Source organism: Myotis yumanensis, unplaced genomic scaffold (genome assembly GCF_028538775.1).
Source record: "Myotis yumanensis isolate MYYU_CA2020_CCGP unplaced genomic scaffold, mMyoYum1.0.hap1 SCAF_7, whole genome shotgun sequence".
Classification (NCBI taxonomy): Eukaryota; Metazoa; Chordata; class Mammalia; order Chiroptera; family Vespertilionidae; genus Myotis; species Myotis yumanensis.
This window is the reverse complement of record NW_027223758.1, coordinates 68633828-68659037: the sequence shown is the minus strand read 5'-3', so window position 1 is coordinate 68659037 and position 25210 is coordinate 68633828. Positions and strand designations below refer to the sequence as shown.

At 54.2% G+C, this 25210-nt stretch overlaps 1 protein-coding gene across 2 annotated transcripts in view; it reads right to left on the bottom strand.

Moving 5' to 3' along the window:
• Positions 1-8571: 8571 nt before the first annotated feature.
• Positions 8572-25210, bottom strand: part of CDH22 (cadherin 22) — a 122941-nt gene continuing 106302 nt past the window's right edge. For both annotated transcript variants that reach the window (XM_070421596.1, XM_070421597.1), the window contains exons 9-12: positions 18575-18696; positions 18340-18457; positions 12541-12792; positions 8572-9836 (exon numbers count right to left, since the gene is read on the bottom strand). In XM_070421596.1, coding sequence (XP_070277697.1) covers positions 9295-9836; positions 12541-12792; positions 18340-18457; positions 18575-18696 — 1034 coding nt within the window. In that variant the 3' untranslated portion in view covers positions 8572-9294. The remainder of the gene's footprint in view (positions 9837-12540; positions 12793-18339; positions 18458-18574; positions 18697-25210) is intronic.

The following is a 25210-nucleotide window of genomic DNA, read 5'->3' as shown; positions in this document are numbered from 1 at the left end:
CAGAAATCAGGATTTTAAAAAGATTCCCAGGCGCCCTGGCTGGTTTGGCTCAGTGGATGGAGCGTTAGCCTGCGGACTCGAGGGTCCCGGGTTTGATTTCGGTCAAGGGCATGTGCCTTGGTTGTGGGTACATCCCTGGTGGGGGGTGTGCAGGAGGCAGCTGATCGATGTTTCTCTCTCATCGATGTTTCTAACTCTCTATCTCTCTCCCTTCCTCTCTGTGAAAAATCAATAAAATATATTTTAAAAAAATAAAATAAAATAAAAAGATTCCCAGGTGACTCTAATGTGCAGCCCAGGTTGAGAACCACTGGTCTACATGAACCAATGGGTGTGAAGGAAAAGGAGGGAGGAAGCTATGCCCGTCCTCACCCTACCCCAGCTGGTGATCAGGACCCCACGGCCTCTGCCCTCAGACTGTGTAGGCTTCCACCCAAGGGAGCCTGGCGAGGTTCTGTGGTGACAGCTGGTGCTGGGACTAAAACGGGATGTTATGGGCCGAGCTGTGTCCTCCTAAAATCCATGTTGGAGCCCTAACCCACAATACCTCCTCATTTGGAAATAGGGTCATTGCAGGTGTAATCAGTGAAGATGAGGGTGCAGTGGAGTTGGGAAGGGCCCTAGTCCAATATGACGGGTGTCCTAGAAAGGGGACATTGGGCAGAGACACAGACACAGAGAGGGAAGGCAACGTGAAGAGACACAGGGAGGAGACGGCCATGGACAAGCCAAGGAGAGAGGCCTGGAACGGATCCGGCCCTCACAGCCCTCCCACAATCACACAAGCCTGCTGACACCTGGAGTTCAGGCTTCTCGCCGCCGGGGCTGAGAGGGAATACATTTCCGTTGTGTAAACCACCCAGCTTCTGGGGCTGTGTTGCGGCAGCCTGAGCAAACTGGTGCTGGGAAGGTAGAGTGTTACAGCCCTTCTAGCTCCTTCTGCTCCCAGAAGACCCATTTCACGGACGCCTGGGCTGTCATCAGCAGGCTGCCCCCCCTTCGCTCTGCCCCACGGCATCCACTCGGCTCCCTCCAGCTCGGAGCACTCTGCCCTCACGACCTGAACCCGTCAGCCCCTCCGTGGGTTAGACATTCCCACCGTTGCCCCCTTTCCAGCCCCTCTCCGGTCCCTGAATTGTAACTTTCTCCAAACTCTCCTGACAAGGCTGGGCTGTCTCACCATTTCAAGAGGAAGCACCTTTTCTTCCCCCCGTGTTCCTCTTTCCCCATCTGACTGTGTTCTGCACACGGCAGGGGCCCACGGAAGGTCTCTGTGAGGGACCCCCGGCTTTCAGCCTCGTTCTGGGCTTGGAGAGGGGAAGGGACTCACCCCACCCCTCCTTCACGCATGCCAAGCTCCCCCAGCCACGACCTGACAGCTGTCCCTTATTTTGCTCCGACTCTATGCCGGGTCTGAGCGAAAAGCTAGTCTGGGTCACTTTGTCCTGCAAACAACCCCATGAGGTAGGTACTGTTTTTACCCTGTTTTCCAAAGGGGAAACTGAGTCACAGGGAGGAGAAATAAGTGCTCTAAGGTCACACCTTGGCATTCTTGAATGTTAGATCAGGAAGGAACTTTAGGGATCAGTTAGGTCACCCCTCCCACCGGCCCCCATGTTACAGCTGGAGAAATGGAGGTCCACGTGGCTCTTCTCCCTCCACCTGCGCCTGCTGCTTCCTCAGAGCTCGCCCTTCCCCCTGGGACCCCCTCAGCCTCCCTCTCCTCGGGCCTCCCTGGCTCTTAATGACCTTAGCTACCCGGTAGGTGAGGGGACCAGCAGAGATTTATTGAGCTCCAGTCCCGAATCCCCACGTCTTGTGCACATGCTCGCAGGCCCCTCAAACTCAACATGCCCCCAATCAAACTGACATCCCGCGATCCCAGATTTGAGGTGTCTTCTGGGTTTCCCGGCTCATTACCAGCTTCGCTGTCCTTGTCACTCAAGCCTGAAAGCCTTTGACATTCTCTACCCACCATCCCCAGATCCAGTCCATTGCTGACTCCTCCTGGGTCTTAAACATTTCTCAAATCCACTGTTGCTGACCCAGTTTAAGCCCGAGCATCTCTCTCTGAGGTTCCTGTCTCAGATTCCCGTATCAGCTTACCATTAGGCTTGGCTGCTTGGGGCGGAAAACCAAAATAACAGTGGTTTCAACAGATGGAAGTTTCTTTCTCTCTCGTGTATAACAAGTGTGGGTGTGGGCCGTGCAGGTCTGGTATGGTGACTCCATGAGGTGGAAAGGTTCTATAAGTCACAGAAGCAAGACTATTTCGAGTTCACTGTTTGACCATCCGTATGGTCCAGTCTTTGTCCTCGTGGTGTAAGGGGGCTGTTTGACTCCACCCGTCTCAGCTGTGACCGATCAGCAGAAAGGAGGAGCAGGAAAGGAAGCAAAAGGCCTGGGTCAGCCGTCTTTTAAGGAGGTTCCTAGAAGCTGCCACGTGACAATTCTGCTTAGCTCTCATGGGCTGGGGCTCGGTCCCCGTAACACCGAGTTGTAAGAGAGGTTGGAAAGTGTGGTCCTTGTAATAGATGGCATGTGCCCTGCTAAAAATTGAGGGGTTCTCTGACTTAAAAGGTGAGGCTATGAATTCCTTACCTCCGTGCTGGTCTCTCTCCCTCCTCTCACTCTCTAATCTACGCCGGACTCAGCAGCCAGGGCGATCTTTCTAAAATGCAAATCCATACATACCGTTGCCAGATGTGACAAATAAAAATACAGGATTCCCCGTTAAATGTGAATTTCAGATAAATAATGGCTATGTGTTTTAGTATAAGTATGTCTGGGCAATATTTAGGAGATACTAATGCTAGAACCATTATTCGTTATTTATCTGAAATTCACATTTAACTGGGCGCCCTGTATTTTATCTGTCAGCTCTATTCATACACCTTTCATAGTTCCTCATTTTCTTGGGAAAAGCTCCAAGTTCTTTGGAAGGGCCTTCTGGGCCCTTGAGAACCTGTCTTCCTGGACAAGCCCTGCGCTGCTACTGTGGCCCCTGGAGCTGTCTCAGCAGCCTGGGACACCCTTCCCCATCGGAAAGCCCCATGTATCAGGAGGGACCATGGCCTCTATATTCCCGTGACACAATAGGGGTGAGAGAGGATCTGATGAATGAAATGACAAGTCCACGACTGCTCAGCAAACAAGGGGCGAGGTTGGAGGGGCCCCTGGACTCCTGACTCCCTCCCCAGTGCTCTCTGCACCCCGGCTCACTCACATGGTCCCAGGGCTGGGACCTGTCTCCCTGGCCTTGATTATCCACAGCCCACATCTGAGCATGGCACCCCCAGCACACAGGGGGTTAAGCCGGCCTTCCAGCGGGGAGCTGGAGCCCATGAGTCCTCCCTGACAATAAAGCTAATGAATCTTCCTTGCTGTTTTCTCTTGCACAATAACATTTAATCATCATTTGCACAGCAAATGAGAAGTTTGCCGCAGATGCAATTCTGCACGAGTGGCGATTTCTGCGTGTGGGCACCATTCCTGCTGTCCCCAGCACACCTGACAATCGGGGGCTGGGGCAGGCTGCACCCTGGGGGCGTGTGCACACCCACGTGCCAGAGCTCTGACCCCACACATGTGTGGGAGACAAGCTTCAGGGGCATGTGTCTGTTTGAGTGCAGGCTTGTGTGGCATTAGCACAGGTGACAGGGCTGTGGGTGAGTCATGGTGGGCCGGCCGGAGGAGCACGTGGACAGAGGTGGTTAGGTGCTTGAGGACACGTGGTGTGGAAGTGGACGTACACAGACAGGCAGATGCATGAGGGTGTGTGTCATTACATGTGTGTGAGTGCTTCTTGGAGGTGCTTGTTGGCTGTGCCTGGTTTGTGTAGATCCTTATAAGTCCTCATGTGTATTATACACAGACAGACCTCCCATGTGCTCCCCTGTGCAAACACACCTGTGGGCATCATGCACTTGGAATCAGAGTTTGTAACTGATTGTTCCTAAGGCTACACATGCTTTCCTGTGCATGAGGGTGTGTATACGTTACGGCTGTGTGCATGGAGCTACGAGTTCATGTGCATAAGCACATCTGAGGGGATACAAACACATGTACTGTGTACCTGCATGCGAGTGTCTGGAACCCACACATGTTCATAAGTGCATGCGTGGAAGGGAAATGTGTTGGCTCATGGAAGCGTATCACTGGAGGCACATGTACATGCTTGTAAGAGAAGACATCTATGGGCAGCATGTATATGCTTTGTGTACAAATATGAGTACACACATGAGAGCCTGCCTCTAGGACAGGCATGGTGTGCAGACGTGTGAGCACATTTGCAGGCCTGCAGGGATATGCTCTGGGCGCATGGCTGTGAGCACGCATGTGTCTGTGCTGTGCACGAGGCGGGAACGTGTCTGAGGGGACACATGTGCATGCATCATGAGTATGGGGGCGTGCTGTGCACCGCTGTGCGTGCACTGAAGCGTGAGCCCTCTTGTCTCACAGTGAGGGCTGACAGGGTTACATTTTCCAAAGGCTCAGCGACCAGTGATGGAGCTGGCCTGAGTGCTTGCTGGCAGGAGGTAAGTGGCGCTGCTGATTCGTGACCCGGGGGTGGGCAGCGGTGATGGCTGGCTGACGGACGCCGGAGCGTGGCCGCCCCCGGTGACAGCAGCCGGCTCTCACAGCTGCCTGAAGCAGGACGTGGGGGGTTAGTTGTTGACCTGTGCGCTCCGCACTGACTTCCCACTTCCCGGTGGGTGCTCACAGCCACGTGCAGGTGCATGCATATGGGGACACAGCAGACACGCAGACCCCGGCTTGGACAGAGGCCCGGGCCCCACCTCCACCTTGCTCTGCAGCTCTGCCATCTGTCTGGAGTGCCTCCCCTTCTCACCAACTGCTTCTCTTGCCTCCCCACACTCGCCCAGAAACTCCGCTCGGAAACAGTCGCCCGGCCAGAGTGGCTCAGTTGGTCGAACGTTGTTCTGTGCACTGAGAGGTTGCCAATGTGATTCCCAGTCAGGGCACATACCTGGGTTGTGGGTTTGGTTGGGGCAACGGATAGATGTTTCTCTCACATCGAAGTGTCTCTTTCTCCCTCTCTCTGCCTCTCTCTCTCAAATCAATCAATATATAGATAGTCATCTTGGTCCTGTGCAGACTCGTGTGGGGTGTGACCTTACAAGCTTTCTTATGCTTTTGAGCAAGTCCTCCTCATCGGTGAGCACTGGGTCCCTCATCTACAAAATAGGGCAAGTGATTTTCCTGCTGAAAATGAAACAAGGCAACTTATGTAAAGCGCTACACACAGTAAACATCAAGTCTACTTTCCATGGTTTTGGCTGAATGAGTAAGAGTGACGTACAGTGCTTAGAACTGCACCCCGCACGCAGCAAGCCCTCTGTAGGTGTGCCGTCCCCATCACCAGCAGCATTACCACGATGTCATTGTCATTCATACCGCTGGTTCTAAACTTTTGTCCAATGATACATTAATTCTGGCTCATGACCTGAATACTCTTGTATCCCATATGACGGTGAGGAAAATGTTTTCTTTTTGCCCCAGGTGCCTTGTAAGGAGGGCAGACATTGTGTTCTCTGAGCTCCTTGATGGAGGTGGGGTGCCCAGGCAGAGCCTGGAGCAGGGGCGGCCGGGCTCTCTGCAGAGCACAGGGAGGGGACTTGGAGTTTGGGGAATTTGACGCGAACCAACCAGACAGGTGGCCAAAGGCGGTGTCCTCCGCAAGACCCTTCTCTGTGGCCCCAAACTATCAGAAAAGTGTACAAAGCTCACACATGCTTGGCATCAGCGGGCACCTTAAAGAACTCAGCGAAGGGGCTGGACTCAGGGGACTGCACTGCCGGGTTGGCGAGGACCCAATGGACATGGCGAGGGCAGGAGCTGGAACAAAGGACTGGGGAAGCATTGCCTTTCCCTCCACACCCCACCCTGGAATTGGCAGAAACCACGGGGAGCCCTGAGGACCCCCACAGGCTGTGGGTGTGGCGGCGAGGCGAGGAGCGAGCTCTCCCAGGCGCAGACAGCGATAGCGACATCGGACACGCCCAGGCTGCGAGCTCAGCGCTGACTGTGTGCCAGACCCTGTGTGTGCTGCTCACAGCGCACGTTTGGGGGCCAGAGCACCCTGGGTAAATCTCGGCCTTTCCGCTTATTAGCTGTTAGATCCTGGACAAGTTACTAACCTCTTTGTGCTTCAGTTTTCTCACCATTTTGTTTGTTAATCCTCACCGGAGGGTATTTTTTTCCTCATTGAATTTTAGAAAGAGTGGAAGGGAGAGGGAGAGACACACACAGAGAAACATCAATGTGAGAGAAACACATTGATCGGTTGCCTCCCACACGGACCGACGGGGTGGGGATCGAGCCTGCAACTGAGGTACATGCCCTTGACTGGAATTAAACTTGAGATCCCTCAGTCTGAGGGCCGATGCTCTAGCCACTGGCTGGGGTCTCAGTTTTCTCACCTCTAAAATGAGGGCCACTTCACTGGGTCGTTGGGGCAGTAAATGAGTAATTCATGCGAAGTGCTTAGAGCAGTGCCTGGCACGTGGGAAATGCCCAGTAAGTGTCAGTGGTTTTACCGCACTGTATCCTCACTACAGCCCTCGGAGGTGTTCTGAGCGTGTGCACTTCATGCACATGGACGTGAAGACACAGAGGGTCCACAGTCACTTGTCCGAAGTCACACAGCTGGTAAATGGCAGAGCCAGAGGCTCAGAGGATGAATCCGGACGAATACTGTTATTTCTGACAAGATCTTTAACTCCGAGTGGCCTTGGGAAAGCCATTCTCCGTGTGTGGGACTTGGACAGCATGTCCAGTGACTCCACGTTTATATGTCCCGGGCACCTAACCTGCCCGAAACCTGCTTCTTGGCAGAGTCAGAATCTGTCAAGGAACCGGCAGGTGTGGAGGTAACAGTCTAGAAACAGGAGTCCTGTGTTGTCCCAGGCCTGTTCCATGGGTGCCAGTCACTTCACTCCTCTGGGTCCTGATCCCCCCTCTAAAATGGAGATGTCGTAACCAACCTGCAAACTGGTGTTGGGATTCATATGTGAGAGTTGGGCACACATGGGTGGGAGAGATCGCACATCTCCCCATCGGTCCCTAACTCACCGTACCCATTTATAGCACACACTACAGGAACCAGGAGGGTCCCAATATCCCCTGACTTGGGCCTACCACACAAACCCCATATCCCTGCCATTAGCCACCCTCTGAGGACTTTAGGAGACAGGTTCAACTTGAGCAGAGCATCAAGTTTTTCTTGGCCTGGCCTTCAAGTTCTTTCCCTAACCTCCCTCCAACTGGCCTTCCCTGTCTCACATCTCACCACTCCACGCAGTGATCCAGCCCCTGGGACCGACACCATTCCTAAAGCCATCACATGCTTCTTGCCTGTCGCCCCTCCCCCTGCACCCCCCCCTCCCCACCCCCGACCTATGCATACTCTTCTTTCTGCTTGGCATGCTTTTGCTTGCTGGGCCAACTCATACATCTCATACTCATTCTTTAAGATCCAGTTGGAGTCACCTCCTCTGGGAAGCACTCCAGGAATCATTTAACTGTTTTTTCAGTGTTTCCAGGACCTTGTTCTGTTAATTCTGCTACAACTCTTACCAAATGCATTATTATTGGCTACTTCTGCCCACTGCCTCCTTGATTACTGGAAGGCAGGAATGACAAATCTGTGTAACTTGGGTGAGTCATTACTCTCTGAGCCTCAGTTTCCTCACCTGTGAACCGGGGCTGACAGTATCTAACTTAGATGAAATAATACAGATAAGGCACTCAGGACATAATGGCCAGCTCTGGATCTGTCACAGTGGAGGGAATGAATGAATGCTCGCTGGGAGGGTGAAAAAATAAAGCTAATGAGTACTTATTGATCACATTCAATAATGTGTCAAGAAGGCACTGAGATTAGAGCTTAACATTTATGATCTCTTTTAAGCCTCTTAACAATCCCTTAAGGGAGGTGCTGTCATCAGCCCTGCTTTATAGGTGAGGAAACTGAGGCTTCAGGAGTTGAGGACCGCGATGAAGGATGCCCAGGTACTAGGAGGTGGCATTAACAGATCAGTGTGGAATGAATGAATCACTTGGGAGTAGGGTGGAAAGACAAATAGCCTGTATCTTATAATCAAATGGTTTTAGAGCTGTAGGCTTAGAGATGACTTAGCCCCTTCGGTTCTTAACTTGGGGGGTCCATGAATGGGGAGACGGATGGGTTCCAGGACCAGACAGATGAGGTCCCCAATGTACTCAGTGGCTTCTGATCCCTTCACCTTCCACCAACCCTCCCACCTCATCCAAGTCCTAGAGCCACCCAGCTTGTCCTCTCTCGGCACCCCTGGCAGGTGCCCTATCCCAGTGCTGCCTGCGGCTCTGGAAGTCTCTGCAGTCCCTGGACCATCCCTATTCCCCAGTCAGGGCAGGAGCACAACAGGCATTTGGGACCTGTTCCTCCTCCCTTGGAGATGTTGGGAAAAGGGGGAGGGCCACTGGGGTGAGGGAGTGAGCTCAGACCTGGGAGGCAGACATGCTGGGCTTCTAATAACGACAATGATAGTAATAGTATCAAAGGCTAACATTTATTGAACACCTACTATGTGCCAGGCACTGTCCTAACCCCTTGACTTCTGAACCCTTTTATCTTCACAGCTCTTCCAGGTAGGTTCTGTTATTAGCCTCAGTTGACAGTTGAGGAACTGTGGTCCAGAGAAGCGGGGTCACTTGCCGAGGCCAGGCAGCTGGCAAGTACCAAGGGTCCCACTGTTCACGGACCGGGTGTCTTTGGACAGCTCACTGCCACTGCGCTGAGTGGCTTTCTCCAGCTGTTCCCCGCGGGGTCCCACCTCATGGTTTCTGTGATGACTAAGATAGACTCTCCAGTATCCCAGCACACAGTAGGCGCTTAGTAAATGAACAGCCCTTCTTTCCTCTTAACTCTTATGGGGGAAACCTGTGAGGGGCACCTGGCAGCGTCCTCCCCCCAGGGTTTTCCCCCAAGCTGGGAGTAACCCGCCCCTTCTCGCAGCAACAACACCCCGATCTCCCTTCCTAACCCCAGACCCACGCAGTGCCTGGTCTCGCGGCAGTTTTAATAACGTTGATCATAATTCTCGCACCTCTGGGCCGAAAGCTGCACCCCGACGCCCCTTGCCGGGGCTTTGGGAATCCGCCCCCAGCAAGCCCCCTCCCGTCTGGCCGCCCTGGGAGGGTTGGAGGGTTGGGGAAGAGGGTGAGGAAGGGAATTGCTGTGTCCTCGGGCCCAGTGCGGTCCTGGGCGGGGCCCACGGAAGGTGGAAGGGGCTAGGAGGCCTGGGCCTGGTCGTCCGCGCGGTGGCCGGCGTAGAGCGCCGCCAGGGGCCGGAAGCGCGGGCCCCAGCTGCGGAGATAGGCGAAGTCCTGCTCGGAGCCCGACGAGCCGCTGTGCAGCGAGCTGAGCGAGCCGGCGGGCGAGTCCGCGCCCTCGAAGGCGTAGGTCTGGAAGGCGTCGTAGGGCGGCACCGACAGGTCCCCGTCCGCCAGCGCCACCTTGCGGCTGATGAAGTCCCTGAACACCGAGAAGTCCGGCGGCGGGCTGGGCGGCCCCTGCGGGAGCGGGTGGCGCTCGGAGGGCAGGCCGGGCGCGGGGCTGCCCCCGCTCGGGCCGCCGCCCCCGTCGCCGCCGCCCTTGAGCTCGCCAAAGTCGTACAGGCTCCGCAGCGCCGACATGTCGTAGGCCTCGGTGTCCTGCTCGCCGCCACCCTCGTCGTTGTATTTGATGACATTGTCCCGCATGTCCTCGTCCTCCTCGGAGCTCAGGTGGCTCTTGTGGTGGCGCCTGAGGGTGAGGATCAGCAGCACCAGCACTGCGTGGGGGACAGAAGGGGCGTCAGCGCCGCGCAGGGCCCCTCCCACCCCGGGAGCCGGGCCTAAGGCTGCTTGGATAAGTGGGGAACTCTCTCCCTCTCGGGGTGTGCACACTGGGGCCAGACCACCAGTCTGCGGGGGCACCGAGGGCAGGGTTGGAATTTCATGGGTGTTGGGGGCTGGACCCAACCTCTGAGGTCTTCATCCTCAGCTCCATGAAGAGATACACCCAGGTCTCAGGTGCTGGGGGTGTGAGGGAGCAGCTGAGGGCTGGAGGAATGTCCTTGGCCCTGACCTTTCACCCTCGCCCTCCTCTGCCCACTCGAGTCCTGAGCACCTCCGAGTCTCTGGAGTCTCAGGTCAAGACGCCTCCTGCAGGAGCCCTTCCCGGAAGAGCTCCAGGCCATCACCTCCCAGCTCCCTTGGTGAGGAGCTCCTCCCTCCGTCACACTGGTTCTCAAACCTCCATCCCTGGACCAGCAGCAGCCAGCTCTCCTGGAAGCTGGTTAGAAAAGCGAACGCTCGGGTCCCACTCCAGGTCTACCAGTGTGAGAGCCACTGCCCCATCATACCATCGGCCCTGCGGGGCTAACATGTCAGCCTCCCCACCCCCAAGTACACACGCTCCACTCCCCCGGAGGACCTGGGCAATGTTCCCCCAACTGCTGCCTGGCGTGCAGTGAGCACGTGGAGCGTGCTTGTTGAATGAATGACTGAATGAGGATGGAAACCTGGGTGAGTGAAAGGATGAGTGAATGAATGAATCAGCCCTTCTTGGCTCTCTTCACTTGACTTCCCGCCCTCCTTGTTCTCTGCCTCCTCCCATGTCTGATCACTCAACCATCTGAGCAGGTGTCTCCCCTCCGACTTCTTAACCTCAGATGTCGCAGGACTCAGTCCTTGGACCTCCATCCGCAGTCCCTCTTGGCGCTCTCCTTCAGTCTCGTGACTTTATAAAAGCTCCATTAGAGGCTGGCAAATCCTGTGCTGCAAACTCCAGCCTGGACCTCTCCCCTGAAATCTAGATTGTATGTCCTGTTTCCTATTTAACCAGTCCTCTGGGTTGGCCAAGAGAATCTCACATTTAACTGCCCACACGTGAGCGAATACTCTTTCTGCCTTCCTCACCCTCAGTCTCCTTCGTTGCAGTGATGGCAACCCCGACCTCCCAGTTACTCAGGGCTTTTAGTCTCTTCTGCTCACTGCTGAGTTCAGTGCCGAGAACAGTTTAGCACAGAGGGGGAACTCACCGGGTGGGTAAATAAGAAACTGATGAATGAAGGGGAGAATTAAATGGATAGGTGGGTGGATGGATGGACAGATGTCCTGGGTACTATGCCAGGCCCTGGATTGTTCTTGCTGCTCCAGCAGGGCCAGTGGCCAGAGTCAGCGGTTAGGGCCATGAAGCAGGGTGCTGGCTCATGGCCTAACAAGGTGGCTCATGACAGGGAAGGGGATGGGGCCAAGGAGAGGTCCGGAGGGAGGGAAGGTGTCAGGAGGGAAGTGGGGAAGATGGATGGATGGCTTTTGGAGCTGGAGGCTGGAAGCTGCGGAGGGGGATGCCCGTGAGAGCAGATGGTGGGGAGCGCAGGCGGCAGGCGACAGATGTGCCAGGCCCGATCAGTGATTCCGCCGTCACCTTTAGAGCACTGATGTGCACTTTCTTCGTTTGTGGGCAATTAGGCAGAAATTTGTTTGCACTGCCTCAGAAAATGAGACCGCTGTAAAGTGCACCCTCTGGAAAAGGGTTTCTGAGCCATGGGCTGGGGAGGGGAGAGAGGGGGGCTGGGGCCTCCCCACTAGGAGAGGCCCCTGCAGGGACCTGAGGAGGTGCAGCTTGGCCGCAGGCTGGTCCTCAGAGGGGTGGGCAGTGGCCAGACGAGTGGTAGGCAATGAGGGGTGGGGGCAGCTGACATCTCCTAGGGAACTGAGCAAAGCCGGTATCTGCAACATGGACCTCCCTTGAGTCCCTCTAGCTCTCACTGTTCCGTGAAGCCCAGTAGTCAGGGCTGAGATGGGGCCTTTTGCTACCAGGGTGAAAGGCAGCATTATGGCCACTTGAATCAGTTTAGTTCCTGGAACTTGACCTCTTCACTGGGAACATAGTTGGGGTTCAATGGGCTGCCGGTGGAACTGACACCAGAGTAAATTTTGACCCCAAATTCTTAAGATTTTGCCCCAGCTGCCCCAAGGTTTTGGCCCCAGTTTAGATTCATAGCAGGTGGGGTAAAGGAGCAGGGAACACAGGGCGCGAAGACGTGATTTCAAGTCAGCGGACTAACTGTGCATCCTACGCAAGCCACTAAACCTCTCTGAGCCTCAGTTTCCTCATCTGAAAAATGGGGATAATACACCTGGCTGAGTGGTGGTGAGGCTCACAAGAGCCCTTTACTACATAGAGAATAAAATAGGACAACGGATGAGAGAATCTTTAAAGACATGCTTGGTTTTTCAAACTTAGGGAACGTTTGGCCCGTGTAGAGGTTGGGGCAGTACGACTTAGTCTCAGGTGGGGGTTGGCACCGTCAGCTGCTCCGTACTGAGAAGACTGTCCATGGGAACTTCATGTTAGAGCTTGGACACCATTCGAGCCAGCCCTTACCTGTATGGAGAGGGAAACCGAGGCCCCACAGGGACCACAGGGAAGGAAACCCAGTGCCCAGGATGGGCCCACGGGGAGGGGGTGGCTCTCAGTGGACTCACCGACAAGAATGAGGACACAGACCAGCAGGGCAATGAGGGCGCCGGGGCTGAGGGAGGCGGCCATGACAAAGGCCGTGGTGTTGCAGGACTGGATGGCGCCGGAGCTGTCGCAGCCGCAGATGCGGATGGTGAGTGTGCCCGTGCTGCTGAGCGTGGGCGGCCCGCTGTCCACCACCAGGATGGGCAGGAAGAACACGTCCTGCTCCTGCCGGTTGAAGCCCAGGTGCTGCGTGTGCACTGCGGCTGTGTTGTCTGCGCCAGAAAAAGGGAGGGGCGGGTGACCTGAGGTCCAGGCTCAGCTTCCCCTGACCTGGGCACCTCTTGATTTCACCTCCGGATTTGCCTCCCTATGCCCCAGGCTCCAGCCTCCCAGCTGACCTGTGGGTCTATTCCTCGATCTTCTAAAATTCTGTTCCCAGCTGTCCCCAAATCCTGTCCCCAGCTGCCCGAAGATCCTGTTCCCAGCCATACAGCCCGCAGTTCTGTCCTTAGCTGTCCCAACATTCTATTCCCAGCGATCTCAAGATTCTTTTCTTATTCAAGCTATTCCAAGATTCTCTCCCCAGCTGGGCCAAGGTCCTGTCCCTGGCTATGGTGTCTGTTTGTTTTTCCCCCATTTGTCTCAACAGCCTGTTTTGTTCCAGATTCCACCCCAGTTGTCCAATGCATCGTGACCCTGGGGAACTGTGGCCCTTGGGTTGTGGCTTGCTGGGTCCTGACAAGTCCTGGGTCATCAGAAAAGACTGGGGACACTGGCTAGCAGCTGCCTTTGGCTGCAGAAGCGTTCTGTCCAGAGTCTAAGAGACTGAGCCTAGAGGGCTGGGGCGTGGCCCCCAGGGCCTGGTAAGAGGACCTGCTCATGCCAAAGCTCCCTCAACCACCTCCTTCCTTTTTTAAACACATGTGGCCAGAGAGGATGGTGAACTAACACACGTACTCATTACCTTGCGGTAGCCTGTTGCTAGGAATGCCAGCAGGCCTGGGGGTGGGTGTCTGGTCTTGGAACAAGGGCTCATGGCATGCGGTGCCCACTTCCCCTGGCCTTCCTGCCTCCTCTGCACCTCTCCTGGATGGGTCAGGCCACCCCTGAGCCTTCATCACTCTGATCGCTGCCAACATGGTGGTACAGAAGTACTCAGAGCCCAGCTGGCCACGCCCCACAGTTCACAGCCAACTCCACAAGAGGGGGCCCTGCCCTCCAAGTCTTGCAGCTGGTCTCACTGACCTCTGACTTTGGCAGCCTGGGTCCCTCTCCCGGCCTTTGTGGCCTCAGTTAACCCAGCCTCTCTGCAGCCCCCAATTCAGGTCCCCGTCCTGGCCTTCCCCATAATGGGTACAAAGCAGGGAAAAGCCTTCGGAGGGCCGTGTGTGACCTTGAGCACATCTAGGAAGTGGACTAGAGATCCAGCTGAAATGAGATTGGTCCCGGCTGAAGCTCATGTGATAGGCACATGAGAGTTTGTGATATGATTCTATCCACTTTTACACCCATTTGAAAATTTCCACAAAGATGTTAAAAATAACGCTAAGTTGACAATTTACTGCTTGGGAAACTTAGCCTCTCTGGACATCAGCTTCCTAATCTGTAGCTGAGGAAAATAGAATCAGGTGGGAGTGAGGATTAAATGGTAAAACGCGTGCAGAACCCTTAGAATAGTTCCCAGCACAGAGACTCACAATAGATGCTGCGGTTCTTTTCTTCGCGCCCCACCCCGATGTTCCTGGGGCTGCACGGAGTCCCGCGCTCTGTCTAGGCTGCTCTGTCCTTCACTCACCAAGTCCCTGCTATTTGCAACACCCTCTCCACCTCCTGCCTGGGCAAGTTCCTCATCCGTCATGCTCCAGCTAAATGTCACCTCCTTTCTGTGGCCTCCTTTCTCCGCTTCCCTGGGAAGGAAGGATTTATGACTCCCCTCTCCCTGCTCTGACTACGAAGGTGCCATGCACACTTCTGTTCAGCACTTGTCACACTGTGGTACCGCAGCGTGTGCCTGTCTCTCTCCTGGCGCCGAGCCAGACTTGAACAGCAATGCTTGAATGAACCACAACTTTCAGGGTACCTTTTGTGGTCCTTGGTTAGTTCCTCCAGCTCTGGCTTGCACTCTAGCCCTCCTGTCAAAGGTGTAGTTAACCCAGGCTGTGAAAACATCGGCCTTCCCCTGGGGAAGAGAGGAGGCTCAAGAGCAAGATGGGGAAAAGAGGGAATGGGGTGGGACTCCTTTACATGTACCGAATGCTTTCTATGCATCAAGGATTGAGTGGATACTTTAAACACATAGTAATGTTTAATACCTACAATCAAGAGTTGACATGATCCCCATTTTATATATGTGGAAGTTGGTGACTTATCTGAATTTATCCAGTGAAATTGTTGGTATAGCTACCTTTTCCATCCACCCCAATTATCCATTCATCCACCCGTGCGTCCGTCTGTCCATCCATCCATCCATCCATCCATCCATCATACATTCATCCAATGCTCCTCCATCCATCCTTCCATCATCCATCCATCCAATAACTCTTTATTGAGTAACTACTATGTGCTAGGCACCATGCTATTACGGGGGAGGGGGAAAGATAATGGGGAGCTAAACCAATAGTACTGGATCTGAGTTTAAATTCTAATGTGAGAGACAAATATTAATCAAATAGACAAGTTAGTTTACAATTACAAACCACAGACCACGGTGAGGGCTAATGAGGAAAAGCATAGGAAGGGCACCTAACAGAGGACTGGACTCAGTCTGGAAGGTCAGGGAGGTCTTCTTGGAAGAAGTGATATTACTGCTGAGCCCTGAATGATGAGTTCAAGGAGGGAATAGCCATGCAAAGGCCCTGAGGTTGGAAGAAACATAATACACTCAAGGAGCCAAAAGCAGTTCGTTGTGGCTGGAGGGATGAAGGTGATGGCTAAAGTGAGTCAAGATGAGGCTGGAAGGGGAGGCAGGGACCTGCCGTGGAAAGTATTAGAGGCCATGGTAAGGAATTTGGGTTAATTTCTTAAAAGCAATGGGAGGCCATGGATTGGTGGGTTTTAAGCAAAGAAGTGATCTAGTGACATGTCATTTATTCATTCAACAGTAGATACTAATTGAGCACCCTCTACATGACAGGACTATTCTAGCCCCTGAGGATACAGTAATGAACAACACAGACAGGTCCCTGCCCTTGCTGAGCCTATATTCCAGACAAGGAAGTTTCTAATGTGAAATACAAGAGTGGATGTAGAAGACCAGTTGGGAAGCTATTGTGTGTTTCAGGTGTGAGATAATAGCAGTGGTGGAGGCACCGAGAATCAGACAGATTTGAAAAATGAGTGGCTGGCTCTGGCTCAGCTTCAAATTTCCAAGCAAGAACAGAGGAGAGGAGAGGGACATTTGTTTCCCAGGGTTGCTGTCTTGGCCATGGAGACATACGTTTTGAGAGCTTTGGTCCCCGCCAATCCTTCACCCATAAAGAGGGACTCCCTGAGCATCGTCCCTGAACCCCTGAGCTGCCTCCTGGGCTGTGGCTGGTTTCAGCTGGGGAAGCCGCTGGCCAGCCCAGACCCCTACCCCAAACTTCTAGGTGGAATCTGCGCCCAGCACCGCATGCATCCATCTGGGCTGACATCTATCAGTGTCAGTCCCTGGCTGCAAAAGCAATATTTATAAATCACGTTTCCAAACTGGCTACAAATTTGTACAAAGAAACAGATGGTTTGGGGTAGCCGTTTGTCACCCTGGATATTTATACGGTGAGGAGGAGGGGGTGTGGCACACCGCAGGAAGGATGGGGGACGGGAAGAGGAGGAGACCTTTCCTTGCTCCTACCAGGGATCCCCCCAGGTAGAAGCTCTGGTGGCCTCCAGGCAAAGAGAGGCATTTGGGGCAGAACCCCAGGCCCCTTGGTTGGAAAGACTCATGCATTTGGAAAGGTCAAGCCAGGGCTGTTTGTGTCTCCTGAGGCCTGCTCAGGATACCGCTGGAATGATGAGAAGGCAGGGCTATGCCGGTTAAAATATGGAAATACTTCCACAAAGGTTTAAAGGGCTACAACTCTGAGCCCCTCAAGTCCTTCCCTGAGGCCTGAGTCTTCCCCCCAGGCACTCCCTACCGTGACACAACCAAAGCCACCAGGGGGTTCAAGCCTGGCCCAGCCAGGGCTCCGGGCTCCTGCTCCAGGTGACTTAAGGTCAGTGTCCTTTCTGGGGTGCACTAGGTGTAAAATGTTTTTAACACGACTCCTGGAAATATGGATGGGTCTGGCTACAGAGCCCCCTGAGGTCTTTCCCTTTGGAGGGAAGGGGTGTAAAGGTATTGGGGATGGTCCCAGGCTTATTCCGGGGTCAGAGGAACCAACATGGTCGGGCCCCTGGCACCTTTCTGTTGACATCTCCTCCTGGTCCTGTCACTCACTCACGCCAACCAGGCAGGCCTCCTGTTCCTGGAGCACCCCAGGCCTGTTTCCACCTCAGGGACTTTGCACTTGCTGCTCTGTCCACCTGGATCATTCTTTGTCCAGTTATCTGCATGGCTCACTCCCTCGTTTCCTTTCGATCCCTACTCACTACTGATTCCTTCAGGTGGCCTTCCCAGACCATCTTATTTGAATTAGCTTGCACTCTTACCCTGTTTTATTCCCCCCTGTTTTGTTTAATACATTTTATTGAACACCTACTATGTGCCAGGCACTGCTGTAGGCACTTAGGAGCCAGCACTGAACAAAATGAAGTCTAGACTCTTATGGCAATTACATTATTCCTCCCACTCCCACAGCCACTTACATCCCCAACATATTATTTGTTTGATTCACTAGAACGTATACTCCAGAGGGCAGGGATTTTTATCTTGTTTGCCATGTATTTCCAGAGCCTAGAACAGCACCTGACACAAATGCTCAATAAATAGTTACTGAATGAAGGAGCTAACATGTTCTAGGTACTCACAATATACCTCGGCAGCCCTCATCTCCCTGGGGGGACCCAGCCACCTGAGGTGGCAGGCATGGTCAGCCCCCATTTTACAGATGATGAAAACTGAGGCTTACAGATGTGCCAACCTTGTCAGAATTGCATAGAGAGCCACCAGCTGAGCCTGGGCAGAAACCCAGACCCCTCACTCCCAGTCCATTGATCACCCAGTCTACACCTCAAAGGCTCAAACTTCAAATTCTTGGGGAACTTGCTGGGGCAGGTCTCATAATGGGATCATCTCAGCCTGGGCGGGGCAGTTTCCTTTCAAGGTAGTGAGCTAAGGCAGGAAGTACACTGGATCTGAGACAAGCATGAGTTCAAGTCCCAGCCTCCCCACCGACTCCTATAGGGCCCTGGGCGGGTCCTTGATCCTCTTAGAATCTCAGTTTCATCACCTGCAAAATGGAGGGAGGGCTAAGGAAACCACCTTAGGGTGGCTGTGAGGATGCAAAGAGCAATGTGAGTGACATAAAGCGCTTTTTAAGCTGAAGGGTGGGTGTGTGTGCATATGGCTTAATCAACCTTCACTAGGGGCTCTTTATGCCCTGGCCTCAGACCCACCCCCTCCTCATGGAGTGCCTCTCTGTGTATTTCCATCTATCACTCTCTACCCTTGAGATGCCCCCTCTCCACTGGGCCACCCACCCGCTGCTTGTTCTGCAGGGTTTGACCAGAGGCCTGGGTAACAACAGCTCCAGCTTGGCCCGGACTTTCTGTGTGATCTTGGGCCCAACGCTGACCCTCTGGGTGTCTCAGTCTCTCCATCAATAATGTGGAAAGAAGGCAGTTAACTTAGGCTCCTCCCTCCATGCACCCTAGGATTTGGGGGTTCAGAAGTAACTCACCTTGAATGTCGAGCAGAGAGAAGTGAGGGTTGCTAGGAGCTTCAGGCACCAGGCGGAAATAGAAGCGGTGCCCACCCTGGGGCTCGTCTCTGTCCACCACGCTGATGGTCTGGATGAGCTAAAGGGTGAGGAGGGGCAGGGGGCTGACATGAGGCCGAGCCCCTTCGGGGCTTGGGTAGAGGAGACCCTGGCCGGTTCCGGCAGCAACCTGCAGTCCCCAGCCCCTGAGCGTTACCTGGCCTGGCTTGGCGTCCTCACACACGGCTGCCTCGTAGGGAGTGGCCAGTTCTGGGGGATTGTCATTCACATCCAGGATTCGGATCCTTAGGGATGCCCGGGAGAGCTGGGCATGATTGTCTGTAGCAAGAGCACAGGAGGAGGGTGACAGGTATCCAATATGAGACCTAGACAGGCCCCCACCTGCTGCTGGACAAGGTCAGGCAGTGGAGTCACACTGAGAGAGACTCATGGGGTGATCAAGCTGGTACCAGGATCAGGACTGAGGACATCTGGCACAAGTGGGTTATCACCACTGTCACTGTCACATCACCATTGCCATCACCATCACCACCATTAGATGATCACTGTAGTCATCACCATTACTGTCACTGTCACTATCACCACCAGTGCCATTAGCATCGGCACCACTGGCATCATCATCACAGCCTTCACCACGGTAACCACCAATACCACCCAGGCCATCACCAACACCATCACCATCTCCACCATCACCCCTGTCAGTATCACCATTACTATTACCACGACCACTATTAGTATTACAATTGCCACCTCTGCCAATATAACGATCAGTACCACCATCTCCACCCTCATCACTATTACCCTTGTCAATGCTATCACATAGCTCTATTACCATCACTATTCGATCACCACCAGCTCTACTGTCACCATTAGAATTATCACCACCATCTTCATTGTCTCTACCGTCATCACAAACACGAAGGCTGTCACTATCACCACCTCAGCCCCACCATCAGACCATCACACCACCACCCCACTCCCGCCTCCAACAACACTACCAGCATCGTCGCCAGCTCTGTCCATCACCATGGAGTGAACAGAACACACCTGGAGCAGTCATGCCCATTATTCCAGGTATCCTTGTAGAAGCCCTGTGGTTTGGTACAATTATATCCCCATGGTGCCGAAGAGAAACTCCGACATGGAAAAGTTTAAAGATGTGGTCAGCTGGCAACTGAGCCCCAAATCTCTGTCTTTCAAGACCTGACCCTGAGAGGGTGTGACAAGTCCACCTCCGGTCTTGGCCTGGGTCCTCAGCCAAACCATCAAGTCCCCACTCCTCCCACTGGGATGTCTTTGAGGTCAAGGCCTCTGTCGTATGACTTCAACACTGTGGGATACGACGCAGAGTAGGTCCTAATACATTTGTTGAACAAATGAATGAAACCCGGAAGGATTCAGATGGAAAGAGGTTTGAGTTTCCGGCAGGGCTCGGTCCTTGACCCCGTGCTTGATCTTGGGTAAGACCTTTCCTCTCTGATATGAGTTTCCACACCAGAGAACGAACGGAGCATAGTGATTAAGATCTAGAACTCTGGAGCCTCGTGGTTCCGATCCCAACACCATCACTTTGTTGTTGTTGTTGTTGTTATTCCTCACCCGAGGATACTTTTCCTTTGATTTTAGAGATAGTAGAAGAGAGAGGGAAAGGCAGAGAGAAACATCAACGTGAGAGAAACACACTGATTGGTTGCCTCCTGCATGTGCCCGGTCCAGGGCCCAGGCCAGGGAGGAGCCTGCAACCAAGGTACCTGCCCGTGACTGGAATCGAACCTGGGACCCTCTGGCCTGCAGGCCGATGCTCTATCCACTGAGCCAAACCAGCTAGGGCCCAACACCGCCATTTAGCTGCTGTGTGATCCATGCAACGTGACTTGTCTTCTCTGTGCCTCAGTTTTCTCCCCAGCAAAAGGGGGTTAGTAGCTATGGGTTGGCTAAGGGGACAGACTGAGTTACTATCTGTAAAGCCCTTGAAACTGTGCATGCAACACAGCAGGTGCTGCATAAGGATCTGTTGCATAAGCAAACACGCTCAGGGCTGTTCAGCAGTGACATCAAGTGACTAGGATGTTGGGACCCCTCACCCAGCCTGTCCTCTCTGAGCAACACCCAGAATGTAGGCCCTTCCTAGCTGCACCCCAGACCTCTGAGTGCTCACTGGTGCCTGGTCCTCTGCTATCTTAGCCGTGACCTCATTCCTCTTCAAGGACATCCTCTGGGACAGGAAACTACCCCCTTTCAAGCAGGGATTCGAGGGCTGGGTCTCTGGCCTGCCTGACAGGGAACTATTCTGGGGGCAACCTGGAAGCTTCCAGGCATCCAGGAGCCCCGGGAGTTTTGGGGGGAGTGGAAGTGGTTGGCTGCCTCTTCCTCTGAACCCGGGCCGCTGGATGTGGACTGCAGCTGCCTGTGTGTTGATAGAGAGGAAGGGAGACAGGGAGGCAGGTGCAGCCACCTCAAAGGAAGTGGGTGAGTCTTTAATTAACTCAGACCCTGACCCCTCTCTGGAGCTCCCCTTAGCCGGGGGCACCTTATCTTCTCAGCTCACTCGGACCTGCTGCTTCGGCGATTAGGGGGGCTTTTCCAGGGGTGAGAGATGGGAGTCGTGACTGGGAATGCCGGGAGAGCCGTTATTTTTAAGAGCGCGGTGTTGGAGAACTTAGACAGACAGATGGTGGTGCTTTCTGGAGTCGGGGAGGGTGAGGCTGTGCCAGGAACAGGCACCTCTCTACCCGCAGAGGCAGAGAGAGGGTAGGGGGGCACCCTCCCCTGCAGTGGGGGCGGCGCAGGGACCAGAGAAGAGACGGAGTCCTGTGGGCACGCAGAAAAGAGCCCTCAGGACAAGTTCCCCGTCCGTGGGCAGCCACCCCGAGGGAGGACTGGGCCACAGCAGGAGAGCCCCCCTATGGCACCATTTCTTTAGGTTCTGCTGGTATCTCCTCCCTCTTCTTTTTGAAACGTTTGTGCTTTGTTGCGATATCATTGTCATGTAACATGGTGTGAGCTGAAGGTGTACAATGTGTGAGGATCTGATACATGTATAGATTGTGAAATGCTTACACGATACGGTTAGTTAACACATCCTCCTTCCCACGTAATTACCATTCTGTTGCTGTTCTGCCTTCCCTTTTAAAATGTCACAGGTCACCTCTTGAGAAAGCCCTGAACCCTTGGGCATGAGTGAGGGTCTCAGATCTAAGAGGCAGGGCAGCTGAATCAACCCTGAGGAGGTGAGCCTCTACTCTGCCAACATCGCCACCTGCAAAGCTTATCCCAGGTACCCCGATATTGGGGGCTGGCCTGGAACCCCCAGAGCTTGTGGGCCACCCTGAAATCAAGACCCAGTGACCCTGACATCACAGCAGTCTCCAGCCGGCTGCAATTAGTCACCTGGGAAGCCTTTAAAACACACAGATGCCCAAGGCTTGGCCACTGCCGTTGTTTCTTTTCCTTTTTTTTAAAAAAAATATTTTATTGATTCTTCACAGAGAGGAGAGGAGAGGGATAGAGAGCTAGAAACATCAATGAGAGAGAAACACCGATCAGCTGCCTCCTGCACACCCCCCACCGGGGATGTGCCCGCAACCAAGGTACGTGCCCTTGACCGGAACCGAACCTGGGACCCTTCAGTCTGCAGGACGCTCCATCCACTGAGCCAAACCGGTCAGGGCTACACTGCCATTTTTTTAAACAGCTCCAGGAACCCAATGTGTAGCAAGGGCTGCCAACCACCGCCCTGGAGTGACTGGCAGGTGGGGGAGTCCAGCCTGATGTCTCACCTCTGACTGCCTTCTTCCCAGGTTAACATCATTTGTAAAAATTGGTAATAATAATAATTCACACGTTTACCACCTTAAATATTTCTGGTATAAAACAAGGAACCCACCCATGCATTAATCTTCACCTCTGTGCAGGACTTTCCAATTTATAACAAACTTTCTTATCTATGACCTCATTTCATTTTCGAAACAACCTGTTAAGGAGGTCTTGTTAAACCCATTTTGTAGATGAGAAAACTGAGGCCCAGAGAGGGGCAGGACTTTATCCAAAGCTGCAGGCAAGTCAGCGGCAGAGCTGGGTTGGGTTCTAAGTCTCCTGACTCCAAGTCCAGTGCTTGGTCTAGGTACAATGTCAGTGGGCCCTCTAGCTGCCTGGATGTTTGTCCATCCAGAGGCACCTACTGCTCAGACCCAGGCCCACAGTGACCTCACCCAATGCCCAGCAGCAGGTGCCCTCTCCAGGGGCCAGATCCCCCCTGGGCCTCCCCCCGCCTTTGGCATCTCAGTTCAGCTGACTGACATGCAAATTAGTTTAATTATTTCTTCTTCTAAAATAAATTATATTTTGCAGTAGCTGCAATATGTTGTGTCAGGCAAAATTACATTCAATATTTTTAAACTAATTGATGCAGCCTTGAGGAAGGCTGATTGACAGCCCAGAGCTGAGCAGGCCTGCAGCCTTAGCGATTCCTAAATTAAAATTAAACGTGCTTCGGCCTGGTGGTTCTTCCCTGTGCTGGCTCCCCATTAATCTGGGAGGTGGCAGGTGATGCCCTGGGGGGCCGAGGGGCCCAGCAGTTCAGTGGGTGCTTCAGGAAGAGACCAGACTTGGGGCGGAGAATGGCTGTGCAGGGTGGGTGGGCCTCTTACACTTTGCGCCCCGGGTCCCTTATGCGTAACAGATGGAGGAATGGACTGAGCAATTTGGAGCTGAGACTTCTGGTTTTTGCTGACAATTACGGATTGAGCACCTTCTGTGTACCAAGGACACAACAGTGAGCAAGACCAACATGGTCTCTCAGTCTAGTGGCAGGGACAGACAGTACTCCAGACCGTGAAAAGAGTCGAGGGATAAAGTTCAGGAGCTGTGAGAGCATGGAGCAGGGGGTCCCGCCCTTGGGGAGGGGGTGTACAGGGATGTGCTCTCTGGAGTCAGTGACCTTTAGGTTGAGATCTAACTAGGAAGTAATGTGAAACCCATTGTTAAACCAATCAGGTGAAGTCCTGATGACCTTATTTAAACTTGGCCCTTACTCTCCCACCTGACACCTCCTCCCCGTCTGTATTTCTCCCCACAGCACACATCAACACCCCCATGTTTCTACCTGCCTACCTTGCCCATTGCCCACCTCCCCCGTTAGGAAGTCAGCAGAATTTGTGTCTGTTGTGTTTACTGCTGTAACCCCAGCACCATGTGCTGCGTGACCCTGTTCCTGCCTCTATCGCTGGACCAAGGTTTTCTCATCAGTAAAACAAATGGAGTTGGACTTGGAAGTTCTCCGTGGCTGTGAGAGAAAGAGAAGCCCAGAGAGAAAGAGAGATCGAGGCTGCAAGAGTGGGAGAGAGGAGGAGATGAGAGTGGGGAGAGGGAGGGAGGGGCAGCTCCGAGGTACCTCCTTCCCGCCCACTGGCTGTGGTGGGGGCAGGAGCAGAGCTGGACCCTCTTCTGCACCATCTATCAGCCCCTCCTCCTCCCAAAGGAATTAAATTGCATCGAAAAACACCCGGCTCTGATTAGAGCTGGCCAGCTGGGCAGGAAGATTTATCATCCCAATTACCAGCCGGCCAAGACAAGCAGGCGGGACGGTGAGGGGGGCTGGGTGAGCAGGTGGGGTGCTCAGGGGAGGGGCTTCAGGGCTGTCACAAGGGGACTCCGCGCACACCCTGCCCTGTCCCCACTCATCGCCAGTGGAAGTGGGAGGTCGGGTGCCCTTCTCTGTCTCTCGGGGACTTTGATGATCTGTTTGGCTTCCCCAAGGAGACTGGAGGCTTTGGTCTTGTTGGGGGCGGTTCAGTCCTCCCGAGGGTAGGGGAGGACCCCTGGGTGCAGTGGGGGCCCTAGAATCGGGGCTGTGGGGAGGTTTTCCTCCCCAGGGCTGAGTGGTCCTGACGCTCCGGGCGGTCCTGTGGAGACTCTATGGACATCACAAAACCCTTGTTCCTGGTGGCATGTCAGGCAGTTGAGGTGGCAGAGGATCCCAGGGGTTCCCTCGTCCAAGAGGAGCCCAGGCCCGATTTGCACCCCCTGGTGATGGGGAGATCACTGCCTCCCAAAGTGGCCCCTCCATGCAGGGCTGAGCCAAACCTCTTCTCCACTCTCCACCTCCCTGGCACTTCTTCCACCCGTCCTGGCCCTGCCCACCCGGCCGGCACGCCCGCCCGCATCTAAGCCAGGTCTTCCTCGCAGCTCCATCTTTCTCCTGCTCCAGGCGGGTCCCCTCCTGTCTGCCCTCCCCTCTGAACCCGACCGAATGTTGGGGACCGCACCTCTGACTAGGTCAGTCTTCTGCTCAAAGACCCCCACCGATTCCTGCCGTCTCCAGGAGCCGCCCAGCTCACGGCACATCAGCGACTTCTGCGTGCTCCCTCACCCGCCTGGGCCAGCCTCTCCCAGCCCAGCCTCGGACGCCCCGTGTGCTCCTTCTCAGCAGGCCTCCAGGCCTGTGCACACAGGGCCTCTGTGTTGGGAGCACCCGAGCCCCCTTTCCGCTCAGAAAGGCTTCTTTGGCTTTGGAGACCCAGCTCAGACGTCCGCTCCTCCGCGAAAGCTTTCCTGCCTCTTTCCCTCTGGCTGGGCACCCTCCCCGCTCCTCCCGAGTGCCCACTGCCCCCTGACTCCACTCACTGTTGACATGTCTCTCCCCTACCCACTGTGAGCTCCCAAGGCCAGTGGCCCTGTGTACCCCCAGGTCTCTGTGCCCAGCCCTGGGCAGGTGGATAAGGGCCCTGAGAGAACGCTGGTTGAGGGAGACATGGTGTGGGAGGGTTCTCCCTGGAGGAGAAGTGCTCTCTGCCCCTCAAACCACTGCAACCCCTTACCTCACCCCCAGTCC